Source organism: Pristis pectinata, chromosome 8 (genome assembly GCF_009764475.1).
Source record: "Pristis pectinata isolate sPriPec2 chromosome 8, sPriPec2.1.pri, whole genome shotgun sequence".
Taxonomy (NCBI): domain Eukaryota; kingdom Metazoa; phylum Chordata; class Chondrichthyes; order Rhinopristiformes; family Pristidae; genus Pristis; species Pristis pectinata.
In genome coordinates this window covers 39,147,488-39,170,679 of record NC_067412.1, presented here as the reverse complement: position 1 = coordinate 39,170,679, position 23,192 = coordinate 39,147,488, and the positions used below count along the sequence as shown (strand labels likewise).

General features: G+C 43.6%; 1 protein-coding gene across 2 annotated transcripts; it reads left to right on the top strand.

Annotated features, from left to right (window-relative positions):
- The first annotated feature begins 283 nt into the window (after window positions 1–283).
- Window positions 284–23,072, top strand: LOC127573758 (ATP-sensitive inward rectifier potassium channel 12). Of its 2 annotated transcripts, XR_007956811.1 has the most exons (2): window positions 284–2,286; window positions 23,045–23,072. XR_007956811.1 is itself a non-coding variant. In XM_052022254.1 (1 exon), the coding sequence occupies exon 1, from the start codon at window positions 328–330 to the stop codon at window positions 1,624–1,626; it is 1,299 nt and encodes a 432-aa protein (XP_051878214.1). In that variant the 5' UTR covers window positions 284–327; the 3' UTR covers window positions 1,627–4,013. The 2 variants fall into 2 exon arrangements, 1 of the variants encoding a protein (XP_051878214.1); XM_052022254.1 differs by lacking the exon at window positions 23,045–23,072 and having other exon boundaries at window positions 284–4,013.
- The last annotated feature ends 120 nt before the right edge of the window (window positions 23,073–23,192 follow it).

Here is a 23,192-nt window from a genome sequence, read left to right as displayed (position 1 = left end):
GAATGGTCCACACTTGTTCCTAAGTATAATGGGAATAATGCAACTGAGCCCAACATTATTTGCAACGTTTTTGAATGCATTTGCTGCATTTCTGAATATTGCATATTTTAACCACAATTGTTCTTGTTTCAGGATACTTCACTGACAAGACTCTGCTCAGGGCAATCCAAGCTGCCTGGACTTACTTCCATTATCAAAGACTCTACCTTGCTTGCTTTTTGATTTTTGGGGGGGGGGGGGGTGGGTGGGTGGGGGGGGGGGGGAGGGGTTTCATGGTTGGCACTCGGGGTGACACCCGACTGAGCAAATTCCCTTCTGCGGACAGGAATGACTGGCGCCTGTGACAACCGTTACAGTATTGTGTCCTCTGAAGAAGACGGGCTGAGGTTGACAACCATGCCAGGAATCAATGGATATGGCAACGGGAAGATCCACACGAGGAGGAAGTGCCGCAGTCGCTTTGTGAAGAAGAATGGGCAGTGCAACGTGCAGTTCGCAAATATGAGCGACAAGCCACAGCGGTACATTGCCGACATCTTCACCACGTGCGTGGACGTGCGCTGGCGGTATATGCTGCTAATCTTCTCTCTGGCCTTTCTCATCTCATGGTTGGCCTTCGGCCTGGCCTTCTGGCTTATTGCACTGATCCATGGAGACCTGGAGAAGCCCACGGGGGATGAGAGTTTCATACCCTGCGTCTCGCAGGTGAATGGATTTATCGCTGCCTTCCTTTTTTCTATTGAAACCCAGACAACCATTGGGTATGGGTTCCGCTGCGTGACAGAGGAGTGTCCATTGGCCATCTTCCTGGTGGTCTTCCAGTCCATTGTAGGTTGTATTATAGACTCGTTCATGATTGGGGCCATAATGGCGAAGATGGCGCGGCCGAAGAAACGAGCTCAGACCTTACTCTTTAGCCACAACGCTGTGATAGCCATGAGGGATGGCAAGCTCTCCCTTATGTGGCGGGTGGGAAATCTGAGGAAAAGTCATATTGTGGAAGCACACGTCAGGGCCCAGTTAATCAAGCCTCGGATCACTGAGGAAGGAGAATACATTCCCCTTGACCAGATCGATATTGACGTGGGTTTTGATAAAGGGTATGACCGCATATTCCTGGTTTCCCCTATAACTATCCTGCATGAGATTGACGAGGGAAGTCCACTGTATGGTATCAGCAAACAGGACTTGGAGGTGGCCGATTTTGAGATTGTGGTCATCCTTGAAGGCATGGTGGAAGCCACAGCGATGACCACCCAGGCACGCAGCTCATACCTGGCCAGCGAGATCCTCTGGGGTCAGCGATTCGAGCCAGTGCTCTTTGAGGAAAAGGACCAGTACAAAGTCGACTACTCACATTTCCATAAAACCTACGAGGTGCCCACAACCCCCCGTTGCAGTGCCAAGGATCTGGTGGAGAGCAAGTTCCTCGTTCCCAGCACGAACTCCTTCTGCTATGAGAATGAGTTGGCTTTCATGAGCCGGGATGAGGATGACGAGGGCGATGATGATGACAGCAGGGTGTTGGATAACCCCAGCCCCAACAGCAGCCGACATGAATTTGACCGGTTACAGGCAACGTTAGCTTTGGATCAAAGATCTTTCAGAAGGGAGTCTGAGATATGACCTTTGACTGTTACTGTGACCCTTTTGTCAAAATAAGCAATGGGATTCTGATCATCATGAGTGCCATAAAAGAAGCTGCAGCATAGAAATCGGTGAAAATTTGATTGTAATGGTGGAGGGAATTCTCAAATATGAAGCTAATGATAGCTGCAAAGCAACAGAATGAGTTAGCATTCAATGTGAGTAAAGATAGAATTATTATCGTCATGCTTTTAAGTGATTATGTAACATTAACAATTACCTTTCCAATGGATTTAGACATTAATGTAGGAAGTCAAGCAACTGGTTACAGCAAGATGTTGGATGTGAAGTACTTTAGAATGTGTGCAACTGTGAGCTTTAAGGAGAATAGATCTAGAACAGAACCATGACGTTTAGACTTGCAAATAGACCTTTCAACTTGTCAGACCAGACTTAATACTCCTTAGGGTTTTCTTCACCATTTGACATTTTACTTGAAAGGAAGTATCTTTGTGTCAGCTGGCAGATGAACAGAGAGCAGAGATGGAATTACCAAGCATCAATGCACATCAAGTCAGCCACAGAGTGTGTGTGGCTTGAAGCTGGCCCGCACAATTACCTGTGCACTTAACCAGTGTGAAGAGCTAGACATTGTACGAGGTGAAAATTGCACAAAGCTCCTGAGGCGTACAAAAAAAGGTATCATTTGCGCGCGATTTGTCACATCAATGTCGCTCAAGCAGAGTACATTTTTGTAAAATCAAAGATCTTTATCTTTAAATACAAATTGCTTCATAAGATAATATCACTGTACAGAACTTAGCTAGACTGAGTTCTATTATATATAATGTATAGACCTAGCTAAGGAGAAAGATGTTCCCATATATTTTATATATACATGCATACACACACTCACAAATGCACACACATTCACTAGCACATTTATACACAGGCACAGGCATGCAGACACACAGTCACGTACACATCTACCCACCTGCATACACACGAAGACACACACACACGCATGCACGCACGCACGCACGCGCGCGCACACACACACACACACACAAACACACACACACACAGAGGCACTCACACTGTATAGTTGGGAAGATTGGTGTTACATACTGTATAGACCTAGCCGGACTGAGTGCTATGGTTAATTACTATCAGGGAGTAAATTAAAGGGAATGTCTGAAGGTAGAGTGTTTCTCCACTAGAAAGAAATCAAAGGAATAAGACATTAAGGATCCATTCCAAGTCTGTATTGATGGTAAATGGGAGCCTTGGTGTGAGAATTGATATAGTGTCATAGCCTTACATCAAGCCTGTTAGTGGAGCTCCATACTGGGAATTGAACCCAACAAAATAACTCCCATAATGTCCTTTCCAGAATTTTGATCAATATTCCTTTTTTTACAAAAATGCCAAATTATGTGGAGACTCTCTCCTCAGGTTTTTCCTCTCTGCCAGGCAGTTCTGGGATCATCAGCAGTGAGGTGGGTACTTAGATACCCCAGGGCAACCTCAGAGGCAAGAGGACCCCAGCTTCAGAAAGATCTGAGATCTGGTCTATCGCCACAGGGGTCCATGAACTGATGGTACACATTTCCTCACCTGTTTTGGGGTCCAGCAAAATGGACTAATGTTCAACTTCCATTGATTTTATTTTTTAAAAGTTATTCTCTCAGAATGAGCATCACTGGTATTGATTGTCCATCCCCAATTACTCTTCAGAAGCTGGCTGCAAGCCTTCTTACACTGATGCAACCAGTGGGTGAAGGTGCTCCCACAGTCACTGTGGAGAGGCTTCAGAATGCACAGGCCCTTTTGTAAAGAGCATCATCTGAAAATTCAGGCAGGTGATGCATGAATAGGATGGTACTTCAAGGTACTCTTTCCTGCCTGGGTTATCCAACCTCTTTAAGCTTTTGTTGATTAGTGGCACTCTTTAGCATTTGCCATGCCTTCTGAGAAGGCACTGTCTTTGACACCTGTTGTGTGAAATCCTTGTACCTACTATAGGGGTGTGATACCACGGGAACGTTTGTGGCTTGTCTCACACTAGGTAACCATGGTGACAGCATCATCAGCTTCTCTGCTGCAGCCTTGCACTTGTGAGACTGTATTAATTGCTTTGACCATCAATTATGCTAGACAACCTCCTTGTTTTGGATGTAGCCAATAAGCTTAACCCAGTGTTCCCGTTATTTTAGTTTCTTTCCTCTTTAATTTTTGCGATACGTCTCAGCATAGAAGCTTGTGATTAAAAATGGTATTTCTCTTAAAGGGATAAGGTGAACTTTGACCTCTGTGGAAGTCTTCCTCTTCACCCAGATTGTAAATGTAAAGAATGACTCTGGGTTCTGTTTTATTTTATTGGATGATCAAAGAATTTACTAAATTAAAAAGAATTCTAATACAAATTGGAGTTTGTCTTTTTTCAGCAATGTTAATTTGCCTGTTGTTTAATGAGAAACTTTAAAAGTATTTGATGCTATGAATTGCTTTACTAAATCTGAGTGAATAACATTCAAAGCTCATGAGACAATGCTACATACGTAAGTCAAGTCGTGTTTATTATCATATGCACAAGTATGAGGAGGTACAGGTACAACGAAAAACTTGCTGTGGCATCACAGGCAACAACACAGAACATAAGTTATGCATAAATTATACATATACTGTAAATTATACAGTAAAGTAAAAATGACTGTGCAAACCAAGACATTAGTGACATTAGTGCAAAAAAAACACAGAGACAAGCCCGTTGTAGTGTAAGAGGTGGTCCGCAGTGTTCCTTTGCTTAGGTATATGTCAGCTAGGACCAGGCTGATAGCAATGTTGCCTCTAAGGCTTCAAGTCCCACTTCAGAGAGCGGATTGCTAACAACCAGGCTGACAATCCACTGATTTACTGAAGGAGTGCTTGCTGCACAGTTGGGGATGCTCTCTCTTGGAATGACTAAGTCTCACGTGCAAAAAAAAACACTATCACTCTTTCTTACCTTGGGCCTACACTTAAAAAAGGTACTGCATGGACTGTGATATGAGGTGATGTAAAACTTCCTTTTAATGCAAAAATGAGGAAGACGACGACATTGAATTGCTCCATTAGAAAGAGCCCACGGTTCCCTCCACCAATTATTTCCTTCTAGACTGAGTGTACTCAATATGTCGTGCTCTCCTTCTATAAAGAAATTCCCAGTTTAAGTCCTAAATTGCCTTTTACCAGTTTACTCGTAGACCTCGCCCTACCATTAGGTTTCAATTAGAATTAATTGCTATATAGAGGTCGTCAAGAAACAGAACACCCTCTATTGGGAGGATCTCACTACTTCTGAATCTTTTGCTGGAACCCCCTAAAGGAGGTCATTGATGAAAACACCCTGCATCAATTTTCAAGAAAAAGAATTGTTTTGCACCCAACCTTAAATACATCCATCAGATTGAAGGCTAGGGAATAATAAGAAGTAGAACATTACATATTGATGCAACGTCCTTCTCAGTCTTGGGACACCTTTGAATGTTGTAAAGCCAGTGAACCACAGTTCAACTATAGCCACTTTTGTTTCAAATTCAGACAACTCATACAGCAAACTTCCCAAACAACATTGAGATCAATGGCTAAATAGTGACATTATGATAGATGTTGACCATGAAGAACTGCCCTGCACCATGGAACCTTACATGTTCTCCTCGATAGGGAAGTGCGCCTCAATTTAATAACATGGCCAAAAGACGGTATCCGATATCACATCATTCCCTCTGTATTCCATTAAAGAGAATTTGGTTCCAGCAACAATTGTTAATCATCCCCAAGATTTATGTAAAGGCATGTTACCACTGTCCTGCCCCTCCATGTCAACTGAATTGGATGACTTCACAACAGTCTTGGATTCCATCCCAGCTATTCCTATTGTCCTGCATCAACATTTATTATAGATCTCCTTTTACTCGTTTTGCTACTTCTCACTGTTGTTTTGGACTAGTCAAAAAATAGAAACTTGCCCAAGTATATGCACTCAGGCAACAATAACAACACTCTCTGCACCTTTAAGGATGTCCAAAGGTGCTTCATAGGTGTGTTACCACACAAGAAGAATTGAGGCTGAGCCACAGAAGGAGGTATTAGAGCAGATGGCGATAAACCTGGTGAATGTGGTTGGTCTTAAGGAGGGTCTCGGGAGAGGAAGGAGCCGTGAAGAAGCAGAAAGGATTAGGAAGGGATTTGGGCAGCTGAAGGCGTAGCTGTCACTGTTGGAGTGATTAGCTTCACAGAGTGCAGGTACTTCCCAGCGTGTGGAGATGGAGGGGGTTACAGCAATAAAGAGGGGGAAGACCACAGAATGATTTCTAAGAAAGGACAAGAATTTTAATTCAGCAAAGTTAATCCAGTGTATAAGCACCGATTGACTAATTGGCTGGTTATATTGTACAGTTTGCCTGTATTCAAAAGATAGGAGCAGAAGCAAAACAGAAAGCCCCTGAGGCTTTTTCCACCATTCAATTCAATCTGATACCCACCGTGGCTGCCTCGCCCTAACACCCTGACTGAGCAAAAAACATCAGTCTCTGATTTGAAGGTTTCAATTGACCTCCCACCCATCACCACTCCCCAGGCCACCCACTCACCAGTTATCCCACACACCCCTGCCCTTCTCCACATCATTAATAGATTTCTGGGGGGATAGTACAGTAGATTTCCCTTGTCTTTGTATAAAAATGCTTTCTGACATCTCTGCAAGAATGATTTAGCTCTAATATTTAAGGATGTGTCACAAAGTATCCCACCAAAGGGAACAATTCCCTCTTTATACCCTTTATTCATATTAAACACCATGGCACAGCTAATAGATCTACCACCTCACATCTTCAGTGACCCCGGTTCAATCCTGACTTCCGGTGCTACATGTGTGGAGTTTGCATTTTCTCCCTGTGACCATATATGTTTCCTCCAGGTGCTCCGGTTTCCTCCCACATCCCAAACACATGAGGGTGGATTAATTGGTCACTGTAAATTGCCTCTAGTGTGTAGGTGAGTAGTAGAATCTGGGCAAGGAGTTGATGGGAAGGAGGAGAGAATAAAATGGGATTAGTGTGGGATTAGTGCAAATGGGTGGCTGATGGTCAGCACAGACAAGTCTATGATCCTCTATGACCTCAGTTACAGAACCTTCTTCCCTCTACAGAACACAAATCCATGCAATTTGTCCTCAATTTACCCACAGTCAAAGTGAAACAAAGAAGAAGAAGATTCCAGTCCATTAGGACTTGTTACTAGAAGCCATTTTTCAAAAGCGATATACTTGGGAAGTTCTGAGGACTTCAGAAAGTACAGGCTAAACGAAATCCTGATGCAGGGTGTAGATCTGAAATGTCGACTATCCCTTTGCCTCCATGGATGCTTCTTGACCCGCTGAGTTCCTCTAGCAGTTTGTTTTTTACTCCAGATCCCAGCATCTGCAGTCTCTTGTGCCTCCATTCTTCCCTTCTGATACACTTAGAACCTTTTAATTTCACCTGCAATCACTTTTTCCGTATTGCAGAAGACCTACTACTAATATTAAAACTTTTGTACCTGTGTGCATTCATGTTTCCCCATGAGTCATATTGCCAACAATATAGCTTGGGTGTCTCCATCTCACACTATCCTCAGTGGTTACCAATCTCAATCCGGTGACTGAATATTAACCACTGTTTGCCCCTATTTGCTGGTCCACCAGTGTTTTATTCTGAAGTATGGTTGTCACTAACAAAGCTTGCAGTTGTGCCCAACCTCATTTGGTCTTGGTGGTGAACCACCTTCTTGAGGTTCCCGTGGTGAGGAGACTTCCACAGTCCTGTCCTGTGGGGAATTTCAGGACTTTCACAGTGTAAAATGTAAATAAATATCTCGTCAACAGACCCAGTTATGATGAAGAGTCATCAACCTGAACATAGAACATAGAACAGGAAAAGGACCTTCTGTCCAACATGTCTGTGCCAAACATGACGTCAATCTAACTAATCCCATCTGACTGCACATGGTCTATATCCCTCTATTCCCTGCCTGTTCATGTGTCTGTCTAAATTCCTCTTAAATGTTGCTACTTTATCTGCTTCCACCACCTCCCCGGTAGTATGTTCTAGGAACCTCTGTGTAAAAAAAATTGCCTTGCACGTCTCCCTTAAGCTCCCCCGCCCCCCTCACACAAACCTATGCTGTCTAGTATTTGACATTTCTACCCTGGGAAAAAGACTCTGGGTATCTACCCTATCCATGCCTCTCACTATTTTATGTAATTCTACCATGTCACCCCTCAGCCACTGATACTCCAGATAAAACAGCCCTCGATGTCCAACCTCTCATGGCTAATATTGTCCAACCTCTCATGGCTAATATTGTCCAATCCAGCTCACATCCTGGTGAACCTCTTCTGCACCCTTTTCAAAGCCTTCACATCCGTACTGAAGTGTGACGACTAGAACTGCACTCAATACTCCAAATGTGGCCTAATCAAAGTTTTATACAGCTGCAACATGACTTGCCAACATTTATGTTAAGTGCTCTGACAAATAAAAGCAAGCATGCTGTATGCCTTCTTTACCACCTTATCCATTTGTTTTGCCACATTCAGGGAGCTATGGACTTACACACCAAAATTCTATTGTATATCAATGTTCCAAAGGGACCTGCTATGTACTGTATGCTTTCCTCTTACATTTGACCTTCCAAAATGCGTCACCTCACATTGTCTGGATTAATTGTCCAGTAAATTTTGATGTTATTAGACAGGAACTTGCAAAAGCTGAGTGGAGTAGATTGCTTGTGGGCAAAGGAACGTCTGGCAAGTGGGAGGCTTTTAAAAGTGAGATAACAAGAGTTCGAAGTCTGCATGTTCCTGATGGAGTGAAGGGCAAGGCTGGCAGGTATAAGGAACCCTGAATGACAAGAGACTTTGAGGCTCTGGTCAGGAAAAAGAAGGAGGCATGGGTCACGTACAGACAGCTGGGATCAAGCGAATCCCTGGAGAAGTATTGGTATTGCAGGAGTGTACTTAAGAAGGAAATCAAGTGGGCAAAAAGGGGGCATGAGGTAGCTTTGGCAGAGAGGATAAAGGAGAATTCAAAGATATTTTATGTATATTAAAGGAAAAGAGTAACTAGGGAGAGAATAGGGCCCCTCAAAGACAAAAATGAATATCTATGTGTTGAGACACAGGTCCTCAATGAATATTTATCCTCTGTTTTTACCGTGGAGAAAGACATGAAGACTAGGGAAAGTTAATGTCTTGAGGATAGTCCACATTACAGTAGGGGAGGTGCTGGATGTCTTAAAATGTATGAAGGTAGATAAATCTCCAGGGTCTGATCAAGTATATCTATAAATGCTGTGGGAAGCCAGATAGGAAATTGCAGGAAACCTGGCTGAGATACTGTATATGCATCATTGTTAGCGACGGCTGAGGTGCCAGTAGACTGGAGGGTAGCGAATGTTGAGCCTTTATTTAAGAAGGGCTGCTAAGAAAAACCTGGGAACTATAGACCAGTAAGGCTAACACCTGTGGTTGGTAAGTTATTGGAGGTGATTCTTAGCGATAAGACATACATGCATTTGGAAAGACAGAGGTTGGTTAGGGGTGGTGAGCATGGCTTTGTGTCTGAGAGATCATGTTTCATGAATTTGATTGAGTTTTTTGAAGGAGTAACAAAGAAGGTTGATGAGGGCAGGGCAGTAGACGTAGTCTATATGGACTTCAGCAAGGCCTTTGATAAGGTTTCGCATGGTAGGCTGCTTTGTTTGCTTAGATCACATGGGATCCAGGGAGAACTAGCTTACTGGATGCAGAGTCGGCTCAATGGTTGGAAGCAGAGGGTACTGGAGGAAGATTGCTTTTCAGACTGGAGGCCCGTGACTAGGGGTGTGCCTCAGGGGTTGGTGCCAGGCTCATTGTAGTTTGTCATCTACATCAATGACTTGGATGAGAACGTACAGGGCATGGTTCGTTAGGTTGCAGATGACACTAAGATAGGTGGTAACGTAGACAGTGAAGAAGGTTGCCAGGAACTACAGGGGGATCTTGATCAGCTGGGTAAGTGGGCTAAGAATTGGCAAATGGAGTTTAATTCAGATAAGTGTGAGGTGTTTCATTTTGGGAACTCAAACCAGGGCAGGACTTTCACAGTGAATGCAAGGGCCCTGGGGAGTGTTTTAGAACAGAGGGACCTAGGAGGACAAGTACATGGTTCCCTGAAAGTGGTGTCACAGATAGACAGGGTGGTGAGGAAGGCTTTTGGCATGCTGGCTTTAATCAGCCAGGACACTGAGTGTAGAGGTTGGAATGTTATGTAGCAGTTGTACAAGACGTTGGTGTGTCCAGTTTTGGTCACCCTGCATATAGAAAATATGCCATTCAGTTGGAAAGAGTGCAGAAAAGATTTAGAAGGATGTTGCCAGGACTCGAGGGACTGAGTTATAGGGAAAGATTGGGCAGGCTAGGACTTTCTCACTTGATGCAGAGGGCATAGGTTTAAGGTGAGAAGGGAAAGATTTAATTGGAACTTGAGGGGCAAACTTTTCACACAGAGGATGGTATGTATATGGAACAAGCTGGCAGAGGAAGTGGTTGAGGCAGATACAATAACAACATTTAAAAGATATTTGGACAGGTACATGAATAGGAAAGGACGAGAGGGATATGGGTCAAATGCAGGCAAATGGGATTAGCTTAGATGAGTATCTTGGTTGGCATGAATGAGTTGGGCCACTCCTTAACTCATCTCACCTTCTCTCTGAACTTCTTTCACCACAGATATTCCATGCACTGTGAACATGACATCTGAACCCAGAGTCCCCAGAAGCATAATGTTCGTGATAAATAATGCCAATTCCAAAGCATAATAATGCAAAACCACAGCCCCAAGTGGATTCACACCAGGCAAGAACTTACAAAAGCAAAGCACTGCAGTCACTAAAGATGTGAAATGAAAGCATAGATTGCTGAAAATGTTCAGAAGGCCAGCTGGGGCCTTTGGAGAGAGAAACAAGATGCAAGGCTTCACATTGTTGTGTGAAAGTTGTCATTTTACACTGTTCACACATATTGAAATAAAGCAGAAAAATAATGAGCAATAGTGAAAATGAGTTCTGATGAAAGGTCCTTGACATGAAATGTTAACTTTCTCTCTCCAAGTGCTGCCTGACCCACTGAGTATTTCCACTGTTTTCTGTTCTTATTACTGAAAATTGCTGGCATTGCTGGGCCATCTGGCAGGTATTAAAAATGAACACTTCTTTTCAATAAAGCTTTAAATAATGGAAGATAAATGTAACAGCCGCTTCCCTTGCTGTGCTGGGAATTCCAGGCTGACATCTCCACCGTCTCAATGGTGTTCTCTCTTCTAGCTTATCATTGGGAAGCCTGGTGTGCAGCCAAGGCTAAATGCTTTGAGGAGACAGACCACCGGTGCCTTTAAATCTCATTTTGTTCATTGTGGAAACTTTGTCAGCAAAAACTGCCATTTCTGTAGTGGCTCTGGTGCAGCAAGAATGTCCCGAGCTATTACCAAACAGAAGCTGACAGATTACTAAAGGCATCATCAATGAGTGAGGGGAGATCTTAAAGGAAGAAAAGGAGAGAGCTAGTGATGATTAGGGAGGGAATTCCAGAGATGAGGGCCTTGGCTAGTGAAGGCACAGCTGCCAGTGGTGGAGGGGATGTATGTGCAAATATATCAGAGCGTGTAGGCCTGGAAGAGTTTAGAGAGGAAGAGTCAGTGAGATAATGAGAAAAGTTTACCTATTTCCACGCATTCCTGTTTTCACTGTAAGTGCTTTGATCTTGGGAGCGATGCAGGTCAGGGACTCACAAAGCAGGGATGAAACAAAGTTGGAGATATGTCGATGCGTTGACGAGGTTGGCATGTTGGGATTAGATTAGTAGGGTGGGTTTCGGGAAGTGGGAGTACTGTGAAGCAAACTCACTGTCCTTGGTACTTTAATCCCTGAGCCCCTTTAAACATCATTTGTCCTCATTTCCCACCCAGAGGGCAGAAGGGACGGCATGTCATCCGGTAGGCTTTGGACCCAGTGGCTGAGGGTTTCCTGTCATCCTTCAGACAAGTGGTGGGAGCAGAGTTTGGAAAGAGCTTGAGGAAGGAACAAGGGTGAGGAAGGAGACCTCTAGACCCTCCTGGAGTATGGAATCTTTGTGGGCTTCCAGAAATTTCTTACCAGGTAACATCCTGCTATGACTGAGTGGGGGAGCCAGAGTGAATCCTCTGTACACATTCCTGAGCTCTCCTTGCCAAGCTTTTCTTGACAAATACATGCTGCAATTCCCAAGGCCCAGAGTTTCCTCATGTTGCATGTAACTCCCACTGATTTTAGGCTATGGCATGAGAATGGAGGAAAGATTTGGAACTCTTATAAAGACCTATCAGAGAGCACCTGAATTTTTATTCTCTCCACTGTAAACTTAGTTCCTTGTTCCAATACCTTCCTTGGATTTAGACACAACTCCCTATTATTCCTAAAAGCTCTCCTTTCATTCACTGAAACAATTACATAAAGAACAGGGAAGAACATAGCACCAGTGGCCCAGGTTCAATCCTGACCTCGGCTGCTGTCTGTGTGGAGTTTGCAGGTTCTCCCTGTGACCGAGTGGATTTCATTATGTACTCTTGTTTCCTCCCACATCTTGTGACTTGGACCACCAGGGAATGAGTAGGATAAAACAACCTCAGTGAAATGACAGGAACAACAAATAGTTACTCTGCTTCAGTATTTTCTATTTAAAATACATCTATTTAAAATAAAGAAGGATACACATTAAATGAACTTGCATTCAATTCTGTTCACCCCAGTATAGGAAGGATGTGGAGGCTTTGGAGAGGGTGCAGAAGAGGTTTAACAGGATGCTGCCTGGATTAGAGGGCATGTGCTATGAGGAGAGGTTAGACAAACTTGGGTTGTTTTCTCTGGAGCGGTGGAGGCTGAGGGGTGACCTGATAGAGCTTTATAAGATAATGACAGGCAAATGTGAAATAGACAGCTGGTTGAAGTGTTTAATACTAGAAGGCATGCATTTAAGGTGAGAGGGAGTAAGTTCAAAGGAGATGTGTGGGGCAAGTTTTTTACACAAAGAGTGGTGGCTGCCTGGAATGTGCTGCTGGGGTGGTAGTGGAGGCAAATATGATCGAGGCATTTGAAAGGCTCTTAGAAAGGCACATGAATGTGCAGGAAATGAAAGGATATGGACATTGTGTGGGCAGAAGGGATTAGTTTAGTTAGACATTTAATTACTAGTTTAATTAATTCAGCACTACATCATGGGCTGAAGAGCCTGTTCCTGTTCCTGTCTGATATTCTACACTCTATGTTCTGTGAACACACACCATAAAACCACAGTGCAGATTGAGTGGAGCTTTTAAACAAGAATCAGGAAGAGAAAGTCAAAACACCATGGCCTTGAAATTGGATACTTCCTAGCTTGGAGCTCTGAGCCTCCATTTGGTACTTAACATATACCTGTTCACACTAAGACTATCCAGACACTGTTTCAGATGAAGGTCCTTGTCAAATATGCTGGGACCACCTGGCATTGGCTGAAATGGCAAATGGAGCAGGTTATGAATGGAGCCCATCCCTGGCAGTTTCAGTGCTGGATCACAGTCTGCAGCCTCTACAAGGCCCTTTCCACAGCACGAAGTGCAGCACAGCTCAGGTCATTATCAGTTGGTTGCATGTTTCACTACCGTCAATGTCTAAAGCTTTCAGTTGAGATGAGAGGTGAGGACTCCCACAGATGAAGTGTAGAATTGAACTGGAACATGTTAACGTGGGGCATCGGCAACTCTGGGTTACTTCACTGGGTGCAGCCCATCTTTTTCACGCACCCTCCCTGATGTGTATGGGAAGTGTGGAACAGGGTCCTTTAGGGAATCAGCAGGGAATTACATTGACCTAAGGTGTGTCCTGGTATGGCAACTGCTCTGCTCTTAACCGATGGAACCTGCAAAGAGGGGTAAAGCCAGCCCATTCCATCACAGGCTCATCACTTCCTTTCATCCAGTCCATCTTCACATTGCATCAGGAAGGATAGTAGTATCGTCAAGGGTGCCTGCCACCCTGGCCATTCCTTTTCTCTCTTCTACCTTCCGGGAAAAGATACAGGGACCTGAAAGCATGGACATCCAGACTTAAGAACAGCTGCTTCCCCACTGCTATCAGATTTCTAAACCAATCACCTCTTTCACATCCCCTTCCCAGTGGTGCTGCCACATTCTCAGACTCTGAATTCCACCTCTCGCGCTTATTCTGTTACTATCACTTCAGCATTTCTTTCTGCACCACTTCAGATTGCACCGTAATCTTTGCACCATTCTGTTGTTTTGCACTCGTCATTGTATTTATTGTTGAATTTATTATTGCCGTGTATACTGTTTAATCTGAGAGATTCACGCGAGCAAGGAATTTCATTGCACACTAGTGTATATGACAAAAAACTACTCTGATCTAATCAGAAGGGGCCCCCCTTCACCACTGGCCATCAGATTCCTCCTCCTCTGCCAATTGCTACACCTGAGCCTGCCTCTCCTCTTTCTCCTGCTGCAGACCTTTGACAAAGGCTGAGCCCACCCCGATGGCAGGTTGTGGAGGGAGGCAGCAGGCAGTGAGGGATGGATCCCTGTCTGGAGAGCACTTGGAGCAGTGCAGACACTGGTGAGTCATGCTGAGGAACCTGATGGCATTCTGCATAGGCTTCTGGTGATCCTGAGGAAACCATTAGTGCACCTTGTCAACTAAAGCACCAGGGTGCAGAGGCCAAGGAAAGATGGGGTCTTTCAAAATAGAAGTAAAAGAGGGAAACTACCTGCATTCATGGCTTTCACTCTAAGATATTTTCATATTTGCTTATGGGATAGAAGAAGGATATTCAGCCCATCTAGTCCATGTAGGATCACAGAGCAATACTACCCCCCCTACTTTTCCCTGTTACCCATCCTTCTCACATTTCCATCAATTCCTCCCTGAATATGTCACTCAGCTACACACTAGGGGTCAATTAACCCACCAACCTGCACGTCTATATGATGTAGGGGGAAACTGGAGCACCTGGGGGAAACCATGTGTGCAAACTCCACACAGACAGCACCTGAGGTTGGGATCTAAACTCGAGTCTCTGGCACTGTGAGGCAGCAGCTCTATTAGCTCTGTCACTGTGCTGCTCCCTGTGGCTGTCGATTCAGGGTGTGGAAGCCCTTGGAATGAATGATGTAATGCAGGAGGTTGAAGCACCAGGTGAGTGCAGTCTCTGGCTCCCTGAGCTTCAGGAGGTCCACAACACCTGTAGATCTGTGCAGACACTCGGCCCGAGTCTCTCCACTTGAGGGTGAAACAAATGAGTCCCTTTACAATGAGTGGAGGATCAGTGTCCTAATGCTGCAGACAACATACAAGGGCGGGAGGTTCAGGGTGAGAGTAGCCTTGATCTCTCTGGGTAGTACAATCCAGGCATAAGAGAATGGCTGTAATTCCATCCACAGGGGGTACAGGTCTCTATCACTCACCCTCCTGCAGCTAAGTGGTACAGCTGGTAGACTTGTTGCCTCACAGCTCCAGAGACCAGGGTTCAATCCTGGCCTCGGGTGCTGCCTGTGTGGAGTTTGGACGTTCTCCCTGTGACCACGTGGGTTTCTCCCGGGTGCTCCGGTTTTCTCCCCCATCCCAAATCATGTGGATTGGTAGTTTAATTGGTACTGTAAATTGCCCTTCGTGTATAAGGTGAGTGGCAGAATCTGAGAGTTATGGCAATGTGGGGAGAATGAAAGTAGAATTAGTGTAAATGGGTGCTTAGTGGGTCAGCATAGATTCCATGGGTCAAAGGGCCTGTTTGTGTGCCTGTGTGACTCAATGATTTGAAAGCTTGAGCTGCACTTCCGCTGGGACCACTGCCAAGGCAATAAATTAAGTAGCAGAGCTTCTCATCCTGAAATCATAGCAGTCAACAGCAGAAATCTTTCATGCCAGCACTAGACCTTCAGAGTGCCCTGCACCAGACTGCAGAAGTGAGGAGGAATTGTGTGAGCAGCCCTCAGCTCACGCCATTCCAGGAAAATGCGTGCCGCGCAAAGATGGTCTCAAGAACTTGTGTGGTGGAAAATTGTGAACTAGCCTCAGTGAGTGTTACATTAGGAATGACATCACTGTGTATACAACCCCTGGCATTGTAAGCAGATGTAACCAGTTGACTTCACAGAACTGCACAGTTCTCAAGAATTAACCATGTATTTGTGATTTACTCCAAAAAAAAAATTCCATGGTGTATCAGAGATAACAAACAACAACACATTATTCAATTTCTCGGTATTTATTATATATATTTGGCAATTCTTTGGGAACTGCACCAGTTCCCAAAATAGCTTTAAACATGGGCCATGAAACAATAAATCAGTCTGTTTAGCACTGGTGGTAAGAAAAATAATAGTTCTTACTAAAAGAGGAAAAATAAAAATCTTGAAGTCAAATATTTAATAATGAATTGCTTTGTTTGAGTATAATTAAGCTCTTTCAATAGACAACAAGAGGAGATAAGGTGATGTAGTAATTGGGATTTGATAAGGTGTTACATAATGAATAAGGTCAGAGTGTGCAGAGTCAGGCAGAATGTTACTGGTTTCAAGATAGAAAGTGATATATACAGGTAAATCCTAGCTATTCAGGTCAGTGGAGAATGAGGTCCTAAATGGACGAGTTCTGGGATCACTTTTGCTTCCAACTTAAATTAACAGTTTTGACCTTGCAGCCAGAAACACCATCATTACACTTCTGGGTGACAACAGGCTGTGGTGGGGATAGTCATCCTGAGGGGGACTACAGAAGATCACATGAATAAGCTCACCTAATGACCCTGTTATTGGCAAATGGATTTTAACATAAATATGTCTGAGGAATTACATTTTGTTAAGTCATACAACCAAGCATATATAACTGGGAATTGGGAATGTAAATTAGGTAGACAAACAAAAGGAACTTGGAGAACAAATCTTAAAATGTGGTTAATAAGACCAATAATAAAAGCAAATTCACCACCACTGTTTATTTTTAGAGGGATAGAATTGAAAAGCATAATAGTTATGCTAAACTTGTATTGAAGATTGCTTAGTTTGTATTTGGCATACTGTGTTAAAGCTGCGTCACACTATTATAAAAAGAATATGAAGGCATTCAGAGGTTGTGAGAAAGAGCTACAAGGAGAGTTACTGGAATTGTAAAATAATATCTATCAGGAAAAGATGAATGGGATTGGTCTCATCTTCTGAAAAGGGAATCATTTTTAGACGTTTATAAAAATATGAAAATACTATGTGGGTAGATATAAAGCAAACATTTCCACTTTTTGGCAGAGTGAAATTAGAGCTTTTCAGTACAAGATGGTTGCAAAGAAATTAATGGGACATTTAGTAGAAACCTTTTTTACCCAGAGTAGTGAGAACATAGAACTCGCTGGCAGTGGGAGTGGAGAGTGGGAGATGATGCTGTAGATGCATTAAAGAGGCAATTAAATAAGTGTATAATGGAGATGAGAATGGAGGTTTATGCTGAAGGAGTTAGATGAGGAAAACTGGGAGGAATCTTGAGTGGGGCATGTACTGTTGGGGCTGATTGACTTGTTTATGCTGCACATATATCCACCTAATCTTGTCTGCCGTAGTTAAGTGCTGTGAAGCCCTCTCCCTGAGATCTTCAATGAAAATAACATTAGAAATGCCACTCAACTGGAATGGAGTTATGTTAATGGTAAAGATCTCCACTGGTTTCCACCTGACACAGTAGCAGTGACCAGGTTTATAAGTATTACAATGGCTGTGAAGAACGTCTGGACATTCTGAGTTTGTGAGAAGTGTTATATAAACACATCCTTCCCGTCTGTCTCCCCTACACAATAATAGACTTGACTTTCTATTGAAATTTACCTAGGCTGGTTCTCAGATCAGGTGCTCCTTGGTATCTCACACTCCTTCTTGTTGGCGGATGGAGTCTTGGAATTCACTAATGCTGAATCTAATACCACTGAAGAATTGTGAACTCTCTCCTAGCAGAGATCAGCCTGGATTTACAATGTCAGTGCAAAAGTCCATTGAGATACTGGAGATCAAGGGTTGGAAATCCACCTCCGTCCAGAAGGAGTCACAGAGTAACCAAAGGAGCAAAAGTTCAGCTGGATGAATATTCAATATCCTCTCTTTTAAGACAGAGCTCATGGGCTAGACTCATTTCCTTTAATACACCTGATGTCAGCCTTGCACCGGTTCACTGTGAGACCATGTTCGCATATACTTCATCCAGCAGACCCTGGATGCAATCATTATCTGGTAAAATCAGTTACTTTGTTAGGATCTGGGTATTACTGGCAAGGCCCATCCCTAACTGCCTTTGAGAAGATGGTGATGAGCCACCTCCAACTGAATGGCTTCCCAGGCCATTTAATAGTTGATCATATGGCAATTGGTTTATTATTGTCATATGTACCGAGATACAGTGAAAAGCTTTTGTTTTGCATGCCATCCAGACAGATCATGCCATATATAAGTAGATCGAGGCAGTAGAAAAGGAAAACAAAACAGAATGCAGAATATAGTGTTACAGAAAAAATGCAGTGCAAGTAGACAAATAAAGTACAAGGGCCACAACAACGTAGATTGAGAGATCAAGAGTTCACCTTTATTGTATAAAAGGTCTGTTTAAGAATCTGATAACAGCAGGGTGGTCAGGAATCATAAATAGCCCATGGCACCACTGCTACTGGTGAGATCCACAGTTGCAATCCAGGCGAGATACTAATCCTGGTACTTACTGTTTTAAATGCCTCAGAAACCCCACCAAGCATCCTGTTCACATTGCTGAAGGTCACTCATTCCAAATCTCTTTTACACTCAAGGCAGATTTATTGAAGTGAATATCTGCATAAAGATAGGAAATAAAGACAAGGAAGTTCTACTGTCTTGAAACTGGATTGCAGAGCACCACGTTTCTGTGTACTATGTGATTCAATTTCCATGAAAAATAATTCATAAAGTGAAAGCATGGACTCACTGTGAGTTGCAGATAGTTTTGCAACTTTCTTCTAGGGATTTCATGCATCTGACACTAATGCATGGAGGATTCTGTATTGACGAGTGCTCTTCAAAGGCTTGGATAAAATAATCAGATGTTCATTCACATTAGTGTGAATAGGAATCTGCCTCAGGTGGACTGTGATGGCTCTAACAGACTGCATCTACCGTCTGATCCCTGACCACTGATAGTCCTCTTGACTCCCAGTGACCTAATCCCACCTCAATCACTGATCCTCCATCTGCTGGCTCACCCGTGGGCCTCCCACCCTTGTGACAGCCCTCATCCCCACTATTTTCACCCAGTCTTATCTGAGTTCCTTCACAATCCACAAAGGCTGTTGGGGAGGCAGATCTGGGATTCATACCCAGCCACAATGAAGGAACTGCAATGTATGTTTAAGTTAGGATGGTGTGCATCTTGGAAGGGCTTTTGACAATGACCCACAAAAGAAGATGTTAAAATGAAAGTGTTGTATCTGTACAGCACACTCACACTTTCACAAAGCATCTACAGCCAGGAAAGACTCTTGAGGTGTAGGAAATGCAACAGGTAGCTTACATACAGAAATTGACCCAGTGATCTGTTTGATTGACAGAAAATGCTGGAAACGAGCCATGCCATCTTCTCGCAGCTACCATCAGGCTTCAGACATCAGGCAGAAGCCTGAAGTCCCACACCATCAGGTTCAAGAACAGCTACTTCCCTTCAACGATTTGGTTCTTGAACCAACCGGCACAACCCTACTACAACCTTACTATGACCAGTTTGATCACTTTGCACTAAAATGGATTTTTTTTTGTTCTAATTGTGTTCTTTCTTGTAAAAATTATGTACAAGTTATGCTTAAGTTATGTTTTCGTTGTGAATGGCACTTATATGATGCTATGTGCCTGTAATGCTGCTGCAAGTAAGTTTTTCATCGCACCTGTGCGTAAATATACCTGTGCATATAAAAATAATCTTGATCTTGATTTTGACAGGCAGCATCTATGGAAACAGACTGTTAACTCTACTTCCTTGGTGGAACAGTGGTATAGCGGTTAGAGCTGCTTCCAGGGACCCAAGTTCAATCCTGCCCTCCTGTACTGTCTGTGTGGAGTGTGCACATTCTCCTTGTGATCATGTAGGTGCTCTGGTTTCCTCCCACATCCAAAAAACATGTGGTTGGTAGCTCAACAGGTTACTGTAACTACTGCCAGTGTAAGTGGGTGGCAGGAAAATCAGGCTGGAGGGGAATGGAGATTGGAATTGATGGGGATGTGAGAGGAAAATTGGGATTAATGTAGATGAGTGCTTAATGCTTTGACCCAGGCTGGAGCACTGTGCATGTCACACTTTAAGAAAGATGTGAAGGCTTTGGAGTGGGTGCAGGAGAGATTACTAAAATGGTTCCAGGGAGGAGGGAATATAGGCTGGTGGAGCTGGGGTTAAACTCGCTGGAACTGAAGAGGTTTGCAAAGAGATTTGACTGAGATATTCAAAATCACTCAGAGTATATACAGGAGTTAATAGAGAGAGAGACTTCCAATTGGCAAAGGATCAAGCACCAGGGAAATGGGATGAAGGTGATTGGCAAAAGGGCAAATAGTGACATGAGATAACAATTTCATCCACAGTGAGTTGTCAGGATCTGGGATGCATTGCCAGAGGGAGTACTAGAGGCTAGTTCAAAAGGGAGCTGGATAGATATCAGAAGGAAATAAGTTGCAAGGGTGTGGGGTGAGGAAGATGGTGGGATTGCTCTTACACAGAGCCAGTACAGACTTGATGGGGTGAGTGGCCTCTTCTAGTGGTGTAACCATGCTGTTACCAGGGAGAGGGATGGAGTTGGAGGTTAGAGAATGGAAGCCAAAGATGATGTTTCCAAATTTCTCCTTTACTTTGTTGGAGGAAGCTTTTACCCACCCAGTAATGTTAACAGACCTGAAAATGTAGAGACTGTGAAAGGGTCAAGGGAAATTGGGGTCATTCTGGAGTTGGGAGTTATCAGCATAAATATGGGAACAGACACAATATTTTTGGATGATGTTGCTGGGGATTAGCATATAGATGAGTGAAAGGATAGGGCCAAGAATAAGTACTGTTGGGAGACCAGAGTTATTAACGAAGCTATTGCAGGTTCCACTGGCTGGGACTGCATTGATAAGGATGTGACAAGTGAGTGCAGTGCCACCCAGGTAGACAACTGCAGAGAGGCACTGTTGGAGGATGATGTGGCCCGCTGTCTCCAGAGCTGCAGGATGAGACAAGCTGTAGCAAGAGTCAGAGGCAGGAACCTCAGCACAAGTTTTCACACAAGAAAATAGGAGCAGAGGTAGGCTACCTGGCCCCTCAAGCCAAACAATTCAATATGACCACAGCTGAGTTGCCCTAGACCTCATCTCCTGCTCTGTGCCAGTTCCCCACAACCCTCATTCCCTAGTGCTTCAAAAATTATCTACCTCCTCTTTAAACACCTCCAGTGATATGGCCTCCACAACCCTTTAGGGTAGAGAATTCAAAAGATCCAGAATCAGAATCAGAATCAGAATCAGAAATAGGTTTATTATCACTGACATATGTCGTGAAATTTGTTGTTTTGCGGCAGTAGTGCAATGCAAGACATAAAAATCACTATAAGTTACCAACAAAATAAATAAATAAAACAGTGCAAAGGAGGAATAATGAGGTAACATTCATGGGTTCATGGACCATTCGGAAATCTGATAGCAGAGGGGAAGAAGCTGTTCCTGAAACACTGAGTGTGGGTCTTCAGGCTCCTGTACCGCCTCCCTGATGGTAGTAACCACCATCTGTGAGAAGAAATTCCTCCATACCTCAATGTTAAATAGCCGTCCCATTGCCTTGTAACAATATCTCCTTGTTTAAGACTCTCCCACTAGTGGAAACATCCCAACATCTACCTTGTCATGATGCCCCCTGAGGATGTTACATGCTTCATTAGGAACACCCTTCTTGCCAGGAATTCCAATAACAAATTCTGAGAAAATGGACTCAAGTTTTTGGGGGGTGGATGCAACATGTTGGAGAAGAAGATGAGTCTTCACCTGCTCCACAATGAGGATGCTATATTTTATGCTATGCACGTGAGTGTACATATGATACTCCCCATTGTTACCATCTGCCTTAATCTCTCTAACTCAGCACGTGCTACTGAATAACTGGCCTTGTGTTCCACTAGCCACCTGGAGACCTGTTTGCAAAGCAGCAGTATTAAGCCACTGAGATCACAATGAATGATAGGAAAGTGGGATTACAACAGATATGCTTTATTTTGCCAGCGTAACAAAAACGATAGCAACATGATCTGAAGAAAAGGCAGCAATTGTATGGTGCTCTGTGAGTTGAGTCCAAGCTGCTTAAGGTGGCAATAACCTACTGCTATCTGATACACAATGTATTGTGCCCCATGCCAGGCTCGTGGTGTCTAATGTTGCTTTTTGAATTAAATTTTAAATACAGATTAATAAATGCAGCAGGCATTTGGCATTAGCAGGCAACTGAGGAGGTCCCACTCATGGGTTTGAAATATTATCAGGATGAAATGAAAATTATAAAATGGAGAGTTCTTCTGGGAAGAAATAAAGGTTGCGGAGATACAATGACGTTTTCAGCCTTGGGCCACCCCAATGTCAGTGAAGTGCAGTTATCAAAAGTCAAAATTCAAAAGTCGAGTTTATTGTCATATGCACAAGTACAATGAAAAACTTACTTGCAGCAGCATCACAGACACATCCCATCACATAAGCAGCATTCACAAGAGAAGCATAAATTAAACAAAATTATATAAGAAAAAACACAATTAGAACAAAAAAGAAGTCCATTGTAGTGCAAAGTGGTCATGGTGTCGCTATACTGAGGTAGTGACTAGAGTTGTGCCAGTTGGTTCAAGAACCAAATGGTTGAAGGGAAATAGCTGTTCTTGAACTTGGTGGTGTGGGACCTCAGGCTTCTGTACCTCCTGCCCAATGGTAGTTGCAAGAAGATGGCATGGCCCGGATGGTGGGGATCTTTGATTATAGATGTTGCCTTCTTGAGGCAGTGCTACATGTCGATACTACCAATGGTGGGAAGGGATGTACCTGTGATGTATTGGACTGAATCTACTACTCCATGCAACTTCTTACATTCCTGTGCATTTGAATTGCTATACCAGACCATGATGCAACCAGTCAGGATACTTTCAACAGTACATCTGTAGAAGTTTGTTAGAGAGTTCAGTGACATGCCGAACTTATGCAGGTATTGCTGCTGCCATTCTGCATGTAACCAGGTCCCACATTGTGATAATGAGCAAATATTCCCTTATTATGGTGCTGACTGAGAACTAAATCCCTTATTATGGTGCTGACAGAATCCCTGGACCATGAAGAGCATTCGGGATGGCACTGAGAACCTTGAGTCCATTCATCAGGAGCACACGGAAGTCCAGCATAAGCGGCAGAAGGAGTGAACCACCTCACAAACTACTCACCCAACTGCACCCGTCTGCCACCTCCTGC